Source organism: Haplochromis burtoni, unplaced genomic scaffold (genome assembly GCF_018398535.1).
Source record: "Haplochromis burtoni strain Fernald_Lab_line unplaced genomic scaffold, NCSU_Asbu1 Contig_306, whole genome shotgun sequence".
NCBI lineage: Eukaryota > Metazoa > Chordata > Actinopteri > Cichliformes > Cichlidae > Haplochromis > Haplochromis burtoni.
In genome coordinates, this window is record NW_024582667.1 from 349,090 (window position 1) to 367,746 (window position 18,657).

At 39.8% G+C, this 18,657-nt stretch overlaps 1 protein-coding gene across 7 annotated transcripts; it reads left to right on the forward strand.

The window, feature by feature from the left end:
* Positions 1-3,181: 3,181 nt before the first annotated feature.
* Positions 3,182-18,310, forward strand: ccdc30 (coiled-coil domain containing 30). Of its 7 annotated transcripts, none has more exons than XM_005946375.3 (28): positions 3,182-3,300; positions 4,028-4,227; positions 4,893-5,075; positions 5,265-5,385; positions 5,560-5,750; positions 5,973-6,053; positions 6,144-6,218; positions 6,827-6,983; positions 7,240-7,311; positions 8,366-8,481; positions 8,595-8,698; positions 8,790-8,982; positions 9,933-10,031; positions 10,236-10,364; positions 10,557-10,694; positions 11,668-11,846; positions 12,090-12,357; positions 12,463-12,567; positions 12,983-13,153; positions 13,618-13,827; positions 14,228-14,385; positions 14,496-14,661; positions 15,149-15,270; positions 15,376-15,517; positions 15,641-15,777; positions 16,089-16,206; positions 16,414-16,478; positions 16,574-18,304. In XM_005946375.3, exons 2-28 carry the CDS (start codon positions 4,213-4,215, stop codon positions 16,782-16,784), a joined length of 3,726 nt encoding a protein of 1,241 aa, XP_005946437.1. In that variant the 5' UTR covers positions 3,182-3,300; positions 4,028-4,212; the 3' UTR covers positions 16,785-18,304. The 7 variants fall into 7 exon arrangements, with proteins under 7 accessions (XP_005946437.1, XP_005946438.1, XP_005946440.1 ...); XM_042228131.1 differs by lacking the exon at positions 3,182-3,300 and adding an exon at positions 3,322-3,475; XM_005946376.3 differs by lacking the exon at positions 6,144-6,218 and having other exon boundaries at positions 16,574-18,302.
* The last annotated feature ends 347 nt before the right edge of the window (positions 18,311-18,657 follow it).

The following is an 18,657-nucleotide window of genomic DNA, read 5'->3' on the forward strand; positions in this document are numbered from 1 at the left end:
TGTTCAGGCAGGTTCTCCCATATGTTATTCCAGTATTGCTCTGTCTCCAGTCTTGGAGCAGCTGCTGTTCTTATATTGTACCCCTGCCACACTGAATATACCCTGGATGGTACACCACTGCCTTATTGGTCTTGATTTCAGCTTCTACTCTTCTTCTCCATGAATGGTGCTGCTCCTTGTGACTGTTTATCTTATATCATCTCCAAGATCACTCCTACCTTGTTGCAGATCAGTCATGGCCGCAGAAGGGATGGTGGGGGTGATTGTATCTCGATCCTGGCATGTAGTGTTACCAATACGCTATTCAACTGCTATACACACACACACACACACACACACACACACACACACACACACACACACACACACACACACACACACACACACACACACCTATCATAAGTAACCGAGATAAACTAAGCCAGAACAAACCCGCTGCCGGTTTCAAAGTGACCTGAAAGTCTGTGAAATAGGTAGGTCTTCAAAAAACGAATTATTTTTGTGCCTCACAACAAAAGGCAGCCTTTGCATGTTTCACTGAACTGTTGAAAAAAAATAAAAGATCCTTTAAATGAAGGTGATGAGTGTGTAAAAGAGTTGATTTCTGCAAGCACTCAACTTTTCAGCAAGAATACATTAAACAGCAAGTACTGGCAATTATCCAGGGAGAGGAGTTCAAAACAGCAGCTTACCTGGCTATAACAAGACACACTTTTTGTTAAAAAAAATATTTTGTAAAACAAAAAAAAACATTATGTTGAGACATCAACATTATCTTGAGGGAATAAAAATGCATTAAAAGTGTCAGAATATTTAACAGTAGTAGAAGAAGAGCGAACCATGTAGCAAACAGGAGACAGAGACACAACAAAGGACAAGTGAAAAAGAAAACTGATGATCAGAAATAAAAATGTCCTCAGAACAAATACAGTCAACAACACGTTTTTGTTATTGTAGTTCACATTTTAGGATGAATGAAAGAAATCCAGTCAATTTGTTGCCTTCTAGTGTTTATGGACTAATGAGAAACAAAGAAAACTATGACCTGAGAACAGTAAATAAAGCATGACACTGACAGGGTTTTTATGTATTCATTCTTTCTGACTTGCCAGATTGTCAGGTACTAAATCAGTATCTTTGTGTTACAGGGTGGAAGTAGTTTTCATGTTTTTATACTGTGTGCTTTGTTGGTTTGGTTTTATAGTATAGTTTTATGCATGTTTGTATATTTTTTGCATTTATTTTGAGGTTGTTACATGTACCTACCAGTGACTATTCAAAGAAATTATCCACACCTGCTCACTCTGCATAAAGATAAGAGGTGAGGACAGTCAAGGAGCATGTACAGGAGGAGTGCAAGCCACAGCAGAGCATCAGCAGCAACAAGATGGATAGGTCAGAGGGATACTAAGAAGATGGGACTGGAACTGTCTGTGGAACCAGTGTTGGAACCCTGTAGAAGGCCTTTCCCAGTGAGACAGAACCAGTGAAAAGTGTGATTTCTGTGATGGTTGGTGCTAGCATCTGTTTCAAGACTGTTACACCTGTGCATATAGTATATAAGTGGGGCTTCTTGTTTGTCTTTTATTGCTTTTTAAATTCCCTGGGCCTGTTTTATTGTAAATGAATTACTGCTGCTCATGTGTTTTGTACTCCTTGGCTACCTTTTATTTTAGCTCCTCTCCAGCAGATGGAAAAGGACCTCTCTCTTTCTTCTCCTTTTCCCTCTTCATTACATTTAGTCCACATCAGCATAGGTGAGCGCGAACAAGAAGAGTAGAGATTGTATTATATGTACGGCTTGGTAAAATAGTCTGAATATTGCCCATTTAATTTTCCCAAAGGGCCACATGAGAAACTCAGACTGTTTTGGAGAACTGCACCAAATGTTTTTTTGTTTGTTTTTTTCTGATGCATGCTTTGGTGTATATTCTGAATAACACATCTGCCTGTCTGACAGCCAACCATGAGCACACATTTCTGTATTGGATGGAATTCACTAAAGGCCATTCTGGAAAATAAATAAATAAATAAAATGAAGGGGTTGTCTTATATAGTTTAATTTCATCAAAAATATATGTCTCATGTAGCTTTTGCGTGTACAGTGCGGCTCACACACAACCCTCAGCCAAACAGTCATCAAAAGAACTTCTTAGGCTTTATACCATTTAGTCAAGCAAAATTAGCATATCATATATTCAGCAAGAAGGCTATCATACAGCCACCTCACAGCAACCTGTTTTAACAAGCTTGATTTGGGAGCCACTGGTAGAATGAGATATTAAATATAACAAAACACGTCCTGATCTAAAGGTAAAGTAATAAATCTTTATTTTTTTCTTCCTTGCATGACATATATTGACCTCCAAATGAATACACAGACCTTTCTTTGCCGTCTTTAAAGTTGCATGATAACAAGTCTCCCACTTCAGCTGAACTTGCCTGTGTTTAACTTGAGCTTTCATTTTGTAGCCTTCTGTCAGTTATGCTTGTTAGCTTAAAGGTGCTGTGAAGGTGAGCTTTGGGGTGCACATCACTGTGCATACCACATTTTGACAGGCCAAAATTGATTAAGAACCTGTAGTGATATGTGGGCAGGATTGAAATTTTGCAAATGGCTGGATTTGGACACAGCTGCACAGGGTTCGTGCAGCTGCTTCTTTTCACCAGCAGGTGGAGAACATGTTTCAGTGTTCCTATTTGACATGTTTCTTAGTTCTTTTGGATGATCTACTTGAACTACTGTATAAAGTTTATTAAGTAATCATGATATCAAGTCATATCATTTATAACACTGCAGAAAACTCTGAAATGTGCGTCAAAGAAAATGTGGATGGACATACTACTAGAGTAATTTTTGATGTGCAAATACTTTAACCCTAGTTTCAAGCAATGAAGTTGTTCGATAAGGAGTCTTCGAGTTGTCAAACATTTGTCGCCCTCTACAGTTTTCGAGTATGACCTGCGAAATGAGAAATCCTTAAAGACGCTATGAACTAATATAGCTGGAAAGAGTGGGATTCTTCTGTATTCATGGTTATTGACTTGCCAGATTGCCAAGTACAAAGTCAATCTGTACGGCCGTATAATGACGATAAACGTCATTCTCTTTTCATTCTAGATCAGCAAGATCCCTAATATCTAATCTTCTAAAAGCCTAAGTGTTGTGTTGGTGGTGACGTTTCGTGATCGATTGTCCCCTCTGCATCTTTTTAATGGTACGGTCCGTTGCCTAGGTGCTGGTAGAAGCCAATTTACACTGCCAAGCCTGTCCACAGCCGTCCGTATTTACTCTAAAAGGTTTGTAGAACTTTAACTTTGCATTATGTGCTCAGCTTTACCGCCTCGGAGAAGTTAGGGTTAAGTAGGAGTCTTAAGATATCACAGAGTCTATCTTTTGCTGCCAAGCGGCCAGTGGTAAAAGCTATGGCTACCGTTAGCGAGCTAGCGTTAGCTCAATGTGAAGTATGCCTTGGTAAGTTTGGAAAGAACTTTGCTAACTAGCATCGTGGGAAGTCACACCTGTCTGTTTTCGTTGTGTAATATCTTACTAAAACAGCTTGTCTTGGTTAACACATCTGTGATTGTTACATATCTCTGACTGGAGATCTTGCCAAAAGAAATATAAAAATCCCCGTTTGCTCCTCGTCGTCAGACATTTTGGAAAGAAAGGTTAGCCGGGGAAAAAATATGTTTTTTTTAACAAAATTAAATGATCCTTGTCTATTATTGGGAAGACACTTGCATTGTTTTTATTGCAGGGAATTTTCATAGATCTCCCTGCTCCATGAAATCTTCCTAAATGTTGGAGAGGAAGCTTAGGGCTAGATGTGTTATCCTTACCATTTAAGGAAACAGCAGATAAAATAGCTCACCAGTTTGGAGTTTTGCATAGCCTCGGGTGATGCAATGTGTGTCAGCTGTTAAAATGCATGTGCCTGTCGCAGGTAGTTGGTAGATAATCTCTAAGCTTATGACTGCCTGTCCTACCTGGCAGCACTGTTCTAAAGAATCGCGTCTTTCACAGAGCGGACATGAGATACTGGATGGATTACTCCAGCAATGTGAGTGCTGAAGTTTGAGGATCTGCTGATCTCTGGCGCATCGTTGGAGCCTGAGTTAGCAGAAATGTTGTGTGGGATCAGTACTTCGACTGATGGAGATAAAATTCATCCCTTACAGACGCTGCTGTGCCAAACTTAATTTGTAACGATGGATAATAAAGAGGTAACACAGCACTGGCTACTTTTGAGATACACTAGACCTATCTGCTATGCTCCTATGTGCTGGCCAATGTAACTTTTCTTCAACTATGAAAACACTGTACCTAAACTGGTTTTGGTGACGAATAAATCTTGCACGCACAATCACCAAATTTCTGATCTTTTAACCATTTAGTCCGCGATAGCATAGACCAGGTGGTGCAATGTTTGACTACAACAAGTACATGAGACCTGATACCCAACCTGTGACAATATGCAAGATGTTGTTGGAGCCGTGACAGCTCCCAGAGTAGTATGCAGTTTGCATGACCGCTGGCTCCAGTTACCAGCCCTACAACGTACAGTGTTGAATTCTGCAACATGTGTTCAATGTCACATCATTGAACCGTGTGCCACTGCAAAAAGATATACCATTTTTCATTATGCTTAGTCTTGTAGTTAGCTAGCAGGAAAACTGTATAGAAAAATACTCAAAATGTAAAACTTTTTCACTCTTACTTAAATAACACTGGAGTTGAATAAACATTAGCAAACAAAGAATTATAATACCCAAAGCTGCATATGCAACGGCAAGATGACTGGAAGGAGTGTACATGTATAAATTCTTAAAAGCTGCAGGTAAACATTGCATTAAAAAATATGATAACTGGACCTTCTCCGGACCTTCAGGTGTTGACGGAGCTGGACAAGATTTCTAGGCGGCTCCAGGAGGATGGCTTATCGCCGGGGGCCAGTGGAGAAGAGAAGCAGTGCCACCTTTGGCAGCAGCTTCTCAACAGTGAGGCGAAGCTTCATGCAGCTACCCAAGAGGTGCAGACCCTACGTGTGCAGCAAGCCAATGAGATGAAGGAGGTGAGACTCTCCTTTGTTGTTTTATTTGACCAACTTTCATCATAGAGTGAGCCAATGATGTGTAATGAAACGCCCAAAAAAGCAGTCTAAAAAGAACGTGTCACTTTTCACATGAAGTGCAATCATGAACATGTGCGGGACACATCAGTGTCACAGCTAAATTACACTGCAATTCTTTTTGTCTATCAGCTGGAGAGCTATGTTGCACATATTCGTGGGCTGTTAGAAGAGCGAGAGGGCCTGGCTGCAGAATATGAAAGACACAATGAACAGCTGCAGCATGAACTTCACCAGATTCAACACCAGCTGGGTGAATTTTTCACAACTGTAGTGCAATGTGTTGGGCATTTTTTCCTTTGGGCTATACCCTAGCTTTGCTTACCAGTGGAAATGTACTTTGTAATTACTATGTTGCTGTAGAGCATCATTTGTTCGTATGTGGGGTTTTTTTATAATTGTACATGAAAACCCTCCTTTCTTCTAGAGAGTCAGAGCAAGGAGTTGGCAGAGATGCTGGCTCAGGAGGACCTGGTGGAGATGGGCTTGACCAGCCCCAGTGAGATAGTGGCCTATTTACTGGTGGAGAGGGCCACACTGCTGGAAAGGTTGGAGGCTACTGAGAGGAGACTGGAAAGTCAGAGTCTCAGTGTTAACTTGAAGGAAGTTGACCACCAGGTAAAGAGCTGACCTACGTAAATCAAAGGCTTTATTTGGATGTCAGTTATCTCGTGGGACCAACGTAATTTTGAAATGTTTTGAGAGCTAATAGAGTAAAATAGTATGCCCAAAGGCTTCATGCTTGTAGTGAAAAGCAATGGTTAAAGCTAACACGTGCAAAGACTGTATGTGTATGTAAAATGCTAAGTAAGGCCTTGTCTCTTTGTGACATTTGGACAGGAGTTTATTTGCCATATGAGGGGGGATGACCTGAGACAGCAAAAGGAGGATCTCCAGAAGACCTTCAATAACGCAGTGAAGGTGAAGTGGCGTTCATTTTGCCCTGGCTGAGATCCATGTCCGAATAGTGTTTGTTGTGAGTGTGTATACAGTGGTTTTTCCTCTCAGCAGTGCTCATCCCAGAGTCCGTGGAAGAAGCTGTTTGGCCTTCGCAGGTCTGGTCAGAGCAAGCACAGTATTAACCCTGTAGGTCTCCACTTTATAGCTTATGCTAAGTAATTTAACAGTGGTATCATGATAAAGAGCCAAACTTCACCGGCTTGTTTCAGAGGGCCACTGCTTTTTGAAATGTTTTCCATATTAATAATATACCTTGTTATCTGCATGACTGCTGTGCTGCAGAGCATTTCACTAATACATCTATAAATGCATTTTTTAAGGGTGTCCCTGGTTCTTAATGGTTACAAAACATTTGATTGTCTGCGCGGACCTTTGCTGCATGTCATACCCTCCTCTCACCTCAACAATTTCCTGTCTACTGTGGCTGTCACAAAAAAAAACTGATTTAAAGAACATAATTTATCATAGGGCAGTGATGGCATAACACAGGTAACAGCATGTGCACTTTTGGTCTTCCTGGTCTCTCTGTGCAGGTGAATGCTGGGATATAAATATATACTTAATTTCCCCTGCTTTGTTCCAGGCCTGCAGAGATGATTACTCGCAGTCTGAAAATGCATGTCTCTAACAATTGCATGTTGGGTCCATGCATCTCCAGTCTACCATTCCTACCATTTTTCTTTCCTCCCCTTTCTCCTACTCCAGTTGTTAATCCCTTATTTCCTGTACATCAGGCCCACAGTGAGGAGATTTCCCAAGAGCGAAATGAGCGTCAGCGACTGGAACGGGACTTAGAAGAAGCATCCCGGAGGCTGGCGATGGCTCATCAGGATATCCGCAGACTCACTAATGAACTGGATGCTGCCAAAAACAACAACCCAGACCCAAGCGGTATGTTGAAGTTACAGTATGGTCCTAAATTTCTGCCCTGCACACACATCCTATTAACCTTTCCAGTGTTTAAAGTCAGCATAACAGTAGCTTTGATGTCTTCCCCTAATGAAATGTCAGTTACCTGTTATTTATACCCATAGAGTTTGGTAACATACCTCATCTTTGACTTTACTGAATGTTAATATGAATAGACACAAATTGGCACCAAGCATATTTGTGGTCCACACAATTAAAAATGTGCTTTTAATCTCAGGATCTGAGCTTCAGGGAACCGTCCAAGAAGTAGAGAACCTGAGGAAGGAAGTGGAAAATCTTAAACACTCTGGTGAGACAGATTGATGGAAACTTTTCAGATGTTTTTTTTTTTAATTTTTTTAAACTATTTTAAAATTTAGGTGCACAAAAAAATCACTATGTAGATATTTGTATCTCAGTATAAACTGTGCTTGTTTAGTTTTGCTTGTATTTAATCTGTATTCATAGGAAAAATAAGGATAATGTAAAAACTTTACTCATCTAGTAAATTGTTTATTTTTTATTCTTTTAGATTTAATACATTTTAAGACTTTAGTCACTGTTAGAGAGAAGCTACTTGTAATTCTACAACACTGGAGTAAAAAAAAAAATCATTATATAAATGTTACAAATATTTCCCCTTTGCCTGATATTCAGTTCAGTGACTGCAACATAATTCGTACACCACTATGCTTGACAGTTGCTATGAGGTGTTTGTGCTGGTCTGCTGTGTTGTTTTTCACCAAACGGGGTGCCATGCATTATGGCCAGGCATCTTTACTTTAGTCTCATCTGGGCAGTTTTTTCAGAAGTTTTGCACTGTTTGCAAACCTAAGCCGTGCCCTTTTCTTTTTTAGAAAGAAGAGACTTTCTCTTGGCAGTCCTTCTAAATCACCATATCATGTTCAGCCATTTTTTAACTGTGCTGTCATGAACTTTAACATTTAAAATGCTAAATGAGGCCTGTAGAATCTGAGTTGTAGCTCTTGGGTTCTTTTGAATTTCTCAGAACATTGCATGGTCAGACCTCGGGGTGAATGACTGGCATTGTTTTAACACATACCTGCTCCAGAGCAGAAAAAACAGCTACTCTTGCTGCTTCCTTGTCTCAAGAGGTTTCCACAATCTGTGCCTCTGCATATTTGATTTGGCAGATTTTTATACCGCTCCTCATGCAACCCTCAGGGGATTTGTATCCTCTCCTTAGATCAAACTGGGCATCTATGACTTGTTAGACAAATATGTAAACCACTATTATTATGGCTATACTGCAAACTGCCAAAACCTTCTGCTTTTATAGAGATGGTCACATTTGCTGATCACCGGCATTTTAATCTCACATTAATACATTTTTCACTCCACAGATGTGATGAAGTTGCAGCAGGCTAAAGAGCAAAATGACAAACTAGATGCTGAGAACAGAGCTCTGAGGGACAGAGTGCGTATTTTGGAGTCAGAGAAGAAAAATCTCCTTGACCAGGTTAGTATTTACAGAACATACCTATTAATTTATTATAACAAAATGAATAAAACAAGTTATGACAGAAGCTTGGCACTGACTGGTGTTGTATTTTTTTTTTTCACTTGGCAAAGAATGATGCTGCCAAAGAAGATAGAAAAGATAAAAGTGTTTGCAGTGACCAACAAAACAATCTGTCTGCTTTATCAGCTCAAGAAAAAGACCGCATTCACAAACGGTAAAAACTTGAATTCCTGGATAACTACGTTATGATGGGTATTCACAATCTGCTCTCTCTGGCTGTTTAATTGTAATTTATTGACGGTTAGGTGTCAAGAGGCTGTGGAAGATGGGCTTGTGCAGGTGAAAGACCTGCAGCGACAACTGCAGAGGCTACGCAAGGAACATGAAGAGCTGGAGGAGAGGAACGAGGAGCTGGAGGCCTTGCTGGGGGAAGCCCAGAATGCTAGCAAAGAGGAGAGGCATCGACATGAGGGAGAACTCGAGGGCCTGCGAAGAAGGGTACTTATCAGAACTGGTTCAAATATCAAATATCAAACTCATTTTACATTGTGGGCCACAAACAGCCTGTAAAAACAAATGTGTAAAATTACAGAAAAAGTTCTGGTAGCCCATTGTCCTGACTGTCATGTAATTATAAAACACATTTTTTGTTAATTCACAGAATTTTTTTTAACCATGGACCTGTTGTAAAAAAAACGAACAAACAAACCAACAAAAAAAACATATGCTTCTGTAATTGTGTGTGTGTGTGTGTGTGTGTGTGTGTGTGTGTGTGTGTGTGTGTTCCTGTCTAGCTGTCTTTGTGAGGACTGAAATCTGCATTCTACTATACTTGTGAGAACCAACAGTCACTTGTGAGGACACACAACACGGTCCTCACAAATTTGAAGGCATTTAAAGGCATTTTTGAGGCTCAAAATGTGGTTTTAGTGTCAGGGTTACAATTAGGTTATGGTTAGGTTTAGGGTAAGGGGCTAGGGCAGGGGTGGGCAATTCCAGGCCTCGAGGGCCAGTGTCCTGCAGGTTTTAGATCTCACCTTGGGTCAACACACCTGAATCACATGATTAGTTCATTACCAGGCCTCTGGAGAACTTCTGGACATGTTGAGGAGCTAATTTAGATCAGCTGTGTTGGTTCAAGGACACATCTAAAACCTGCAGGGACACCGGCCCTTGAGGCCTGAAGTTGCCCACCCCTGGGCTAGGGAAAGCATTATGTCAATGAAGGTCCTCACTAAGATAGCTGAAAGGGGTTGTGTGTGTGTGTGTGTGTCTGTCTGTCTGTCTGTCTTTGCCACACCAGTTCTGGCTCCAGACCTTATGTTTGACACCCCTGCACCAGAAACTCTAAAGAAAGCTGTTTTCACAGTCATTAATTACTAATGGCAGTTTACTATAGTTTAGTTACAGATTTACCTAATGACTAATAGTCTTACATTTCTATGCAGATCACAAACCTGGAGGCAGAGATAAAGAAGCCGAAAACCCAAGAGAAAATGTTGCAGAATGGAGAAGAGGTCAAAACCACCGAGTCCTACTTAAAGTTGGTAAGAAATGCCCTTTAATCATTACACAACACTGTGCGGTAAGAATGCAGTAGCCGTGGAGGTCACAAATTTAAATGAGTAACTAAGGTAAAGCTCACTACAAAGTACAAAGGGGGTGCAAGTTATGATGTGACATGAATAACTTTTTTGTTTGTTTTTATGCAGTATGCCTGTTTCTGTGTTCTTGTCCCACCATATATGAAGCACCTAAGAAACAGTGGTCAAGAGAGCCTGGCTATGCTTGAGGCTCGTCTGACTGAGGAGAAAGACTGGAGGAAACAGCTGGAGTTGGACCTCAGTGCTGCACAGGCTGCCCTGAAGAAAGAGAAAGAGGTAAAAACTAGACTTTCGCTTTGTGTGAAATACAGAACAGAAACGCCACACGTACACAGAAATTCAATTTAGGACTGATGCAAAGAGTTACGGTTGTATTTTCAGAATGTTTTTAACAATGTTACAAACTAAATGCCACACAGTTACCACGTGTATTCTTTGGGTGTTATTCTTTGGTTCTTTACACCAAAGGCTTTGCAGATAAGTGAGCGAGAGCGAAACAAACTAAGACTTGAGAACAACAGCCTTCATATAGAATGCCAACAGGGGAAAACACTCATCAAGAGTCTCACTCAAGTCAAGGTGGAAAAAACACTTCTGGAAGAAAAGGTTTGTTAATTTTTCATTTTAAACATAATGAAACGGTCACAGTCTTTCTTCAGAGGAAAATGGTTATAGACTATAAACATTTTGGCAGAAATAGGCCTTTGGTGTAAATGGTTTAAAAAGTAAAAATACCTTGCCCACAAAACAGCTTTAGAGTATATGAAAACAAGTGTGTGTATAATACTAAAATATCTTGACTCCTAATTAATTAAATAAGTTTACCAATGAGTCTAATAAATCCCAGATAAAATCAAAAAGCTCAAGTGCAAGTGTGCTGTTAAGTTTGTAGGTGTCTTCACTGTGTTTAAGTGGTGAATGGACAGAAATTTTAAAAAGCACTACCGAGAGACTGGGGATTTCTTTATTTAATTATTCAAGCTTTATTTATGATTATGGATATATGGGACATTCATTGGGGGCAAGAAATGAAGGAGAAAATTTGGAAACATAAATAAAGAAACTTGAAGCGGCTTTGGGATTTCTGAAAGACACCCTTCTCTTTCAAATCTGACTTTATGAACTAGCTCTTTACACCCTTGCAGGATGATAACCACTGTATATGCAGGCTATTATGCATATGATAAAATAACAAACTGATATTTGTGTTCTTTGTATTTACTCTATTAAAAAGAGAACATTTCTTGACTAGAATTTCACTGATTATCCTATGAAACAAAAGATTTTCCAGCTTCAAATTGACTGGTTCATGATTAGGTAATACAAAATTATAGCATATTAAACAAACTTCAGACTCTTAGCATTAACATAAAGTATTTCTGACACTGAAAATTAGAAGTACATTTATTAACTATTCTCCAAATAATGTACTTATTTTACAAGACTTTCGTGCAGGGCTGTACATTACGTGTCAGTATAAATATGTCAGTATGAATTTATAGCATGCATTAGTTTGACATTTACACCCCCCAACTTGAGTTTCTCATCACCTTACCGTCTTTAACTCTGTGGCTGTCAGGTCTCCCAGATGGAGCGTGCCTATAGCAGACTCCAGGGAGAGCTGCAGTGCTACAAAGACAGTAAGCAGACCCAAGAAGAGATGAAGGAAAACATGCTACACGTCAGCCAGCTGCAGGAACAAGCTGACCGGCTTACTGCTGAACTTAGCAGCCTCCAGACAGCACACAACAGCCTGAGGTTGTTTTTTAGTTCCAGTCCTACAATAAGATAAGATATTTTATTCATTGCATATTTGGGAAATTCAAATAATATATAGTACATGTATGGTATTTATGAGATGTGGATTGAAGTGGATCATTGTTGGATGAGAACTGATATCACTGCCTCAGTTGTTACTTGTACCTTTTTTCATAGTCAGTGATGAGATAAGACTGGAACATTGTAGCTTACTTACTTTGCATATATGTGAATATTTCCCAGAGATGAGATGGCTTCTGAGCGGACGCAGACTGCAGAGCTACAGGCCAGGCTAAGCTCTAGTGTTCAGGAGAAGCTAGCAGCAGAGGGCAAACAGGAGAGATTGGAGCTGGAGATCCAGCGCCTCGTTAAGCAGCTTCAGTGGCACCAAGACCAACTATCCACCACGAAGGAAGTGCTTGGCAGCAGCCAGAAGCCTGAACTGCACATAGCTCATTTTGAACCTAGAGTCAGTCCAGTGGAAAACCGCAGAGAAGAGTGCGTGGCTCAGGTAACTGGATTGGTTTCTTTAGGTGGGTTAGGGTAAATAGGGTATTTCTTATGCCAGAACTATAGAAGATGGATATAAATGTTTTCACTGTCTTCTTTGGGGCAGGAGCTGAGTGATCTACAGAATAAGCTAGAGAAGGAGCGGCAGCAGGGTCTTGAGCACAAAATGGCCCTCGAGGCTCAGGTCAATGAAGCCCAGGCACATATTAAGGTACATATAAAAAACAAAAATCTATTCTGTATGTTTATTATGTAATTGGCTCTTTATTGCTATAATTGTCATACTGTAGCAGCTGCATTAACCTTTATGCTTTAAGCAGCTGACATCTTAATATTCTTATTAATTAGCAACTTCAGCAATTTTACTGAAAGACAGAAAGCCGGAATTTTATGGCAGTCTACCTCTCTTTTGTATTGTAGTAATAATAATGATAAAAGTAATAATGTTGTAATTATTTTCATCATTAACACAGAAGCTTCAGATGGCCTTCTTTCACTAATGTTCCATTAAAATTACAGAAGAGCCAGTTGTGCGACAGCCACATTTTACTTGGGGACACTTGACTATCTCTGTTCATTTGCTAAATCAGCATAAAAATGAACACTGACACTGTGTCCATCTTTAGTCCCAAGATTCGGTGCTGAAGCAGAAGACAGAAGAAGCTAAACAAATGAAGCAAGACCTGCAGAGGGCCCAGAGCCTGTTTACCTCAGCGGAGAAAGAGTTACGGTATGAGAAAGAGAAGAACTTGGACCTGAAGAGACACAACACGCTGCTGGATCAGGAAAAACTCAAGGTGAGTATTCCCTGAAACCCTCTGTTTATCACTTAATTTACTTAGCACTTCCTCATCTTCATTCCACTGTTAAGAGATGTCTAAATAGGAAGCGATTCACAGCAACATGACGGCCAAAGACCGCTGGATGATTTTAAAGCGATGATGGGAAAAATAACCACAAATGAAGTGACTACTGTGTTAGCAAATAATACTGTAGATTGACATATGAAACTGGTAACTACATAGGAGTGTTACTTAGGCAACCATAACCTGAAATCTCCGTTATCAACCAACCATCAGCAGCAAGGTGATGCGCGACATGCAGATCACTTTCTGTGTGGACAACCCTTTACTCACTTGAGTTACTAGATACTTATATTAACTTATGAACAAATGTGTAACTGCAATCAACATGTAAATGAACACTCAACATCTTTTTTTTTGTTTTTTTATATCTGCTGTCCTCCCACATGTTTTCTCAGCTTAGTGCAGAACTGAAGCAGGTTCAGACAAAGCTGGTACAGATGGAGCAGAAAGTCACTGGTCAGGCGGCCGAGTGTGAACATCAGCAGCAGAAAATCAGGCAATTGGAGCTGGAACTGGCTCGTAGCTCCGCAAACCGCAATGCCACTACTAGTCTGCAGGGGGACCTCCAGGCTGAGAGGGCACGACTCATCGCTGCTGACAAGAAGGTTAGCATAACTGTAAAGGCTCTAGTCCGGTGTGAAATCTGGATCGCCTGGTTTGTCAGTGTGTCAACTGTTATTAAAGGCTCCAAGTGGTTTTATTCAACAGTTGTGTTATTCTTGCTGTAGTTGTTCTTATCAGTGAAATAACCAGTGACACCATACTGAGCGCTTAATGGAATATCCAGTCTATGACATGTTTTGGTCCTAAGCAAATGAAGTTAATGCTTTTCTGAACATTGAGTAAGATGAAGAAGCGGTTGCAGTCAACATTATTTGCGAACATTGTGGAGTATTTTTTGTTTGTTTGACATCATAAGGAAATCCTGACATATTTTGTTGATGGGTGTAAAGTTAGGAGCTTGTGTTTTTGAGCAAAACCTGTGGTTCTGTTGTGGTTTGGAAGGTCCTGGAACTACAACAGCAGCTTAAGTCTGTCCAGCACCAGCTGCGTGTGGAGGAAGCTCGTGCAGGCGAGACCAACCGCTTGGAGAGGGAAAGCAGGGATCTATCTGACGCCTTGTTAGCTCTGAGAGCCCAGCAGCAGGAAGAGCACATCACCAGGTTCCACAAAGTGCAGCACAGCTGACACTGTCCTTTTTCTTCACCTGCTTTTTAAGAGCTTTGAATAGTCTTTTTTTTTTTTTCTTCTTCTTCTTCCGGTCTCCTCTCAGGAAGCTGTTAGAACAGCGCGAGGAGGAGCTGCAGCAACAGGTTCGCTCCTTGAGGCATAAGGAGGCCTCATTGACCAGGACAAATGCAGAGCTCAGCCACCGTGTCCAGCAGCTGGACACCCGTCTATCCGTCCTGGAGGCTGAGCTTAGCAATGCTAGAGAGGAGGTGAGGAATGGTGTACCGTGCTTCCTAAGATCTGCTGTGGCACTTGAGGTCTCATTGAACTGAAAGTTTTCCCTGAAAAGTGACAGTCAAAACATACACCCATTCCAAGTTTGCTACACGCAAGGAGTGTGTTATTAAGTGTCTTGTTTGTTTGTTTTTTAAGGCGCCCTGCTGACAGCCCAAATCAAACATTGTTTGCGCAGTATGTATCTTCTGTCACTTCCTCTGTTTTCGAGCTAAGATTTCAATCCTTTGCTGCAAACCAGAAAGTTTTTCAGAGGAATGCGTACTCAGTTTTGACAGTAAGCTGCTATACAGGGCACATTTAACCTATTAAGTACATTATTTAAGATTGCTTAATTGCTGACAGATATACAAAAAAAATCTATCATATTGCAAGAAGTTTGCTGTTAGCGCTTCACTGTGTTTAACACGATTGTACATTTTATGCACTTGTAATATCTGTTGAAATGTATATGTTCTGTAGGGAAAGGACAGCCAGGCGTCACGTCAAAAGCTGCAGGAGGAGCTGTTGGCCAGTCAGCAGGATTGTAAAGGACTGCAGGATGAGCTGCAGCAGGTTCTCCTCCAACTCGACGTGCATGTCAGGTTAGATGCATCTAACAACCATAATATAAAATAAAGTAAATGGTAATTAGGTTACATTAACCTTTTGCCTTTCTTGCTCTCACTCGCCTCTGCTCCACCAACCAGAAAGTACAATGAAAAACAGAGTCAACACAAGACCAAACTGCGTCAGGCCAAGCAGGTGTTTCTAAAGTCAACCGAACAGAGAGACAGCACCATCCAGAAACTGGAGAATGATCTCGAGCTTGCTTCCATGCTTTCTCAGAAGGTCACACACATGAAGCAGAATGCTGACTCCTAAATATTCCTGAAGAGATGTGAAGCACTGTAGAAAAGTGTTCTTCAAAATCTGTTTTCATTCATTTTTCTCTTGTCTTCTGAATTGTGATAGGACAAAGAGAGGATCCAGTTAGTGATGGAAGTCAATGAGAAGCTTTTGGAGGAGAAGAGGGAACTGGTGCAGAAGATAATTGAGGCCGAGGAGATGGGCAGCAAGGCCACGAAGACCGCCTCAACAGTCCAATATAGGTATCCTCAGTCACTGTTTACACATGTTCATGATGCAGAACAGTATGAATATTACTCTTTTAATTATTTCAACCAGAAGTATAAAATACTATTTGTTAACTTGATTAGTTGAATAATACAGTGCTAAGAAATCACATTTACTTGTACATATATTGAGATGTTTGGAAAGCTTTATATTTAGTATTTAACACAACAGAATCATGTTTTTTAGTTGTTAGCCTGAATGTTTTTGTAACTAAAGATGTAAAGGATATGTTGGGAAAATTATTGTGAAGTTGTGAGTGAATGCTGTGAACATTATTGTGTTCAAGGGTTAACCTCTTAGAAGTGGAAAACAAACAACTGCAGGACGAAACCTTGAAACTCTCCAATCAAGTCAGTTCTTTAGAGCGTGCTCTGAGGAATGTCCAGTCACTCTACAGCATGGAGGTAGCTCTTTATACACCTTTATGTTGTTGCAATATTTTTCTATACTCATATTAAAAATGACAGGATTGCCATTTCACTAAATGACTGGTGTTTTTTTTTTTTTTTTTTAATAAAAGAAGAATAAAAGACTGTAAAAATGTTTCTCATCTCACTGTATTAAAAAAAACATGTTGGCATGCTTGCTAATACATTTTAAATGATCAACAGAATGCCAGAAAAATGCTTCCCACTGATGCTCTCACTGACAGCATCCTACATACATCTGCACTAAGGTAAGACAATTTTAAGAGAACAGCTTGCTGACCTAAAATATTGATTGATATTTGTAATTTGGGCAATTTTCATATCATCTGTGGTTTGTCATCAGTTTGACGTCAGGTTCTGGTAACAAACTGGGCGCCCTGGATGCAATCTGTCGGGTGAAGGTGGACGATGGTGTGCTGGCAGATGGCACCCGGACACCTTTCACCATACACCAACCTTCAGAGCAGGGATACCTGAATCTCACTTCCCCATTGATTCCTCTAGCCTCTGCCAAAGGGGCGGAGGAGAGCTCTAAAAGCAGTGACCCGGTATAAGAAATGGTACGATGTCTGTCTTCGTCTACAGGGGAAAATCTGTGTAGAAGTAATGAATATATATTATATATAGAATCCAAATTATCCTTGTTAAAAGAGTAATAATGAAAGGGAGCTTCCACTACATTTCTGCTCAGGACGGTGTCTACGTTTGATGTGTTAGCAGGTTCTTCTTTGGCTGGGAGGTACATGTGTATATATCAAGTCAGATTTTGGACGAGGGAAAATTTGGGGGGTTTGTAAAAAAACAAAAAATGCCTGTGCTAGTGTCAATACGATATTTTTATTACATATTTTCAAGGGGCATTATCTAAAAGGAGATTTGACTTGGTAGCTGAAGAAGTGAATCAATTTTGTAAAAAAATCTAAGCCGTCTAAATATTTAAAATCACATTAGTGCTTTTCACGCTAATGCAGTGAATGTCTCTTCATGAGGAATATTTGAATGGTACTAGTTTAAACTGAGCACTTTACAAGATGTTTAACTCGTGTTTACATTTGGGGAAAGTGTGGGATATTAAAGGTATGCATTTTCCCCAATTAAATTTAACCTTGGCAGTGTTCTGATGCCGGTGAGTGCGAGCGTGTGCTGGTGGATGGTGCCCGGACACTTTTCTCCACACACCAACCATCAGGGATACCCGAGTCTCTCTTCCACATTGATTCCTCTAGTCTCTACCAAAGGCACAGAGGTGATAGTAATGAATGTTTCAAAGACATTTTAAAAAGAATAAGCATTTTTATAAATGTAAAAAAATCGTACTCATTTCATATCAACCATAAAGACAGACTCAAGATAGACAAGGCGGACTCACTTTTTCATTTAATAAGAGATTGCCATACACTGAAAGTAAATACTGGACTCTGTTCAGAGATGAGTACTTGCTACAATCAGTGCTTTATTTACTATTTATAGTTTTATTTTAGTCTGCAAAGTCACACAATTCCAGGCATTTTTTTCCTCTTTTTTTACACTTTTTTTTCTGTTCTCCAAGGACCCGCTGTTTAAGGTATTTGTGCTTTAGTCACAAAGACGATCAGCAGTAAGACTTTAGCCATTTGCACATGGTATTAAATACAGGTTTTGTATCCACCGTTATACAGTGTCTTTGGTTTTGTCTTCAACGTGCCTGAAATGACGAAGTGTGAATACATCTGATAACAAAAACGACATGGGAACAATGAGATGTAGTCAATAAGAAACTTTCACTCCTGTTGTATTTGTACAAATGCATTTTTAAAAAAAGCTATTTTCATAAATAAAGACTGATAAATAAACAATGCTTTTTGTTTGTTTTTTTTTATTTCCCCTACATCTCAATGTGCACTGTTGTGACTGAGCGAAGGATGCAAAGCTGCTTTAATTTTACACTGATAACATTGAGTTTAACATCTCTGGAGTTGGTTTTTTTTGTATTTGTAATGAATGGAAATATATGAAATATTTTAGAATGAAATTACTGCTATTACCATCTGCTTTTTAATAAAGTTGCTCAGGAGAGTTTTCACTGTAATTGTTGCCTGACATGTATTAGCTTTAAATCCTCGTTGAGCAACAATACTATTATAACTGCATATTATGCATTTCACACTTCTCATCTGTGTGGGTATCAGTGTAAAAACCAAAAACAGGAAAAAAAACTCAAAAAGCATATCAATCATATTTGGATTTTTTTATTGTGGTTTGCTTTATATTTTTTGCTGTAACTCGACAACAAGGCGAAGTATGGTATCAAATTGATACCATAGCTGTATCTACTAGAAAATCGTTGAATCTCAGTATCTTCCCCCTTAAAGGTCAGAGGTCAAGTGTTCTGAAAATCTTGTGATTGCAAAAACTTGAGAACAAGGCGATGTAGGATTTTGAAATATA

Bases quoted from the DNA above. Each gene is read 5' to 3' on its own strand.
- ccdc30 (XM_005946375.3), top strand. The intron at 13,828-14,227 runs GTTAGCATAACT...GTGGTTTGGAAG, and splicing joins TCATCGCTGCTGACAAGAAG to GTCCTGGAACTACAACAGCA. The intron at 16,207-16,413 runs GTAGCTCTTTAT...AATGATCAACAG, and splicing joins AGTCACTCTACAGCATGGAG to AATGCCAGAAAAATGCTTCC.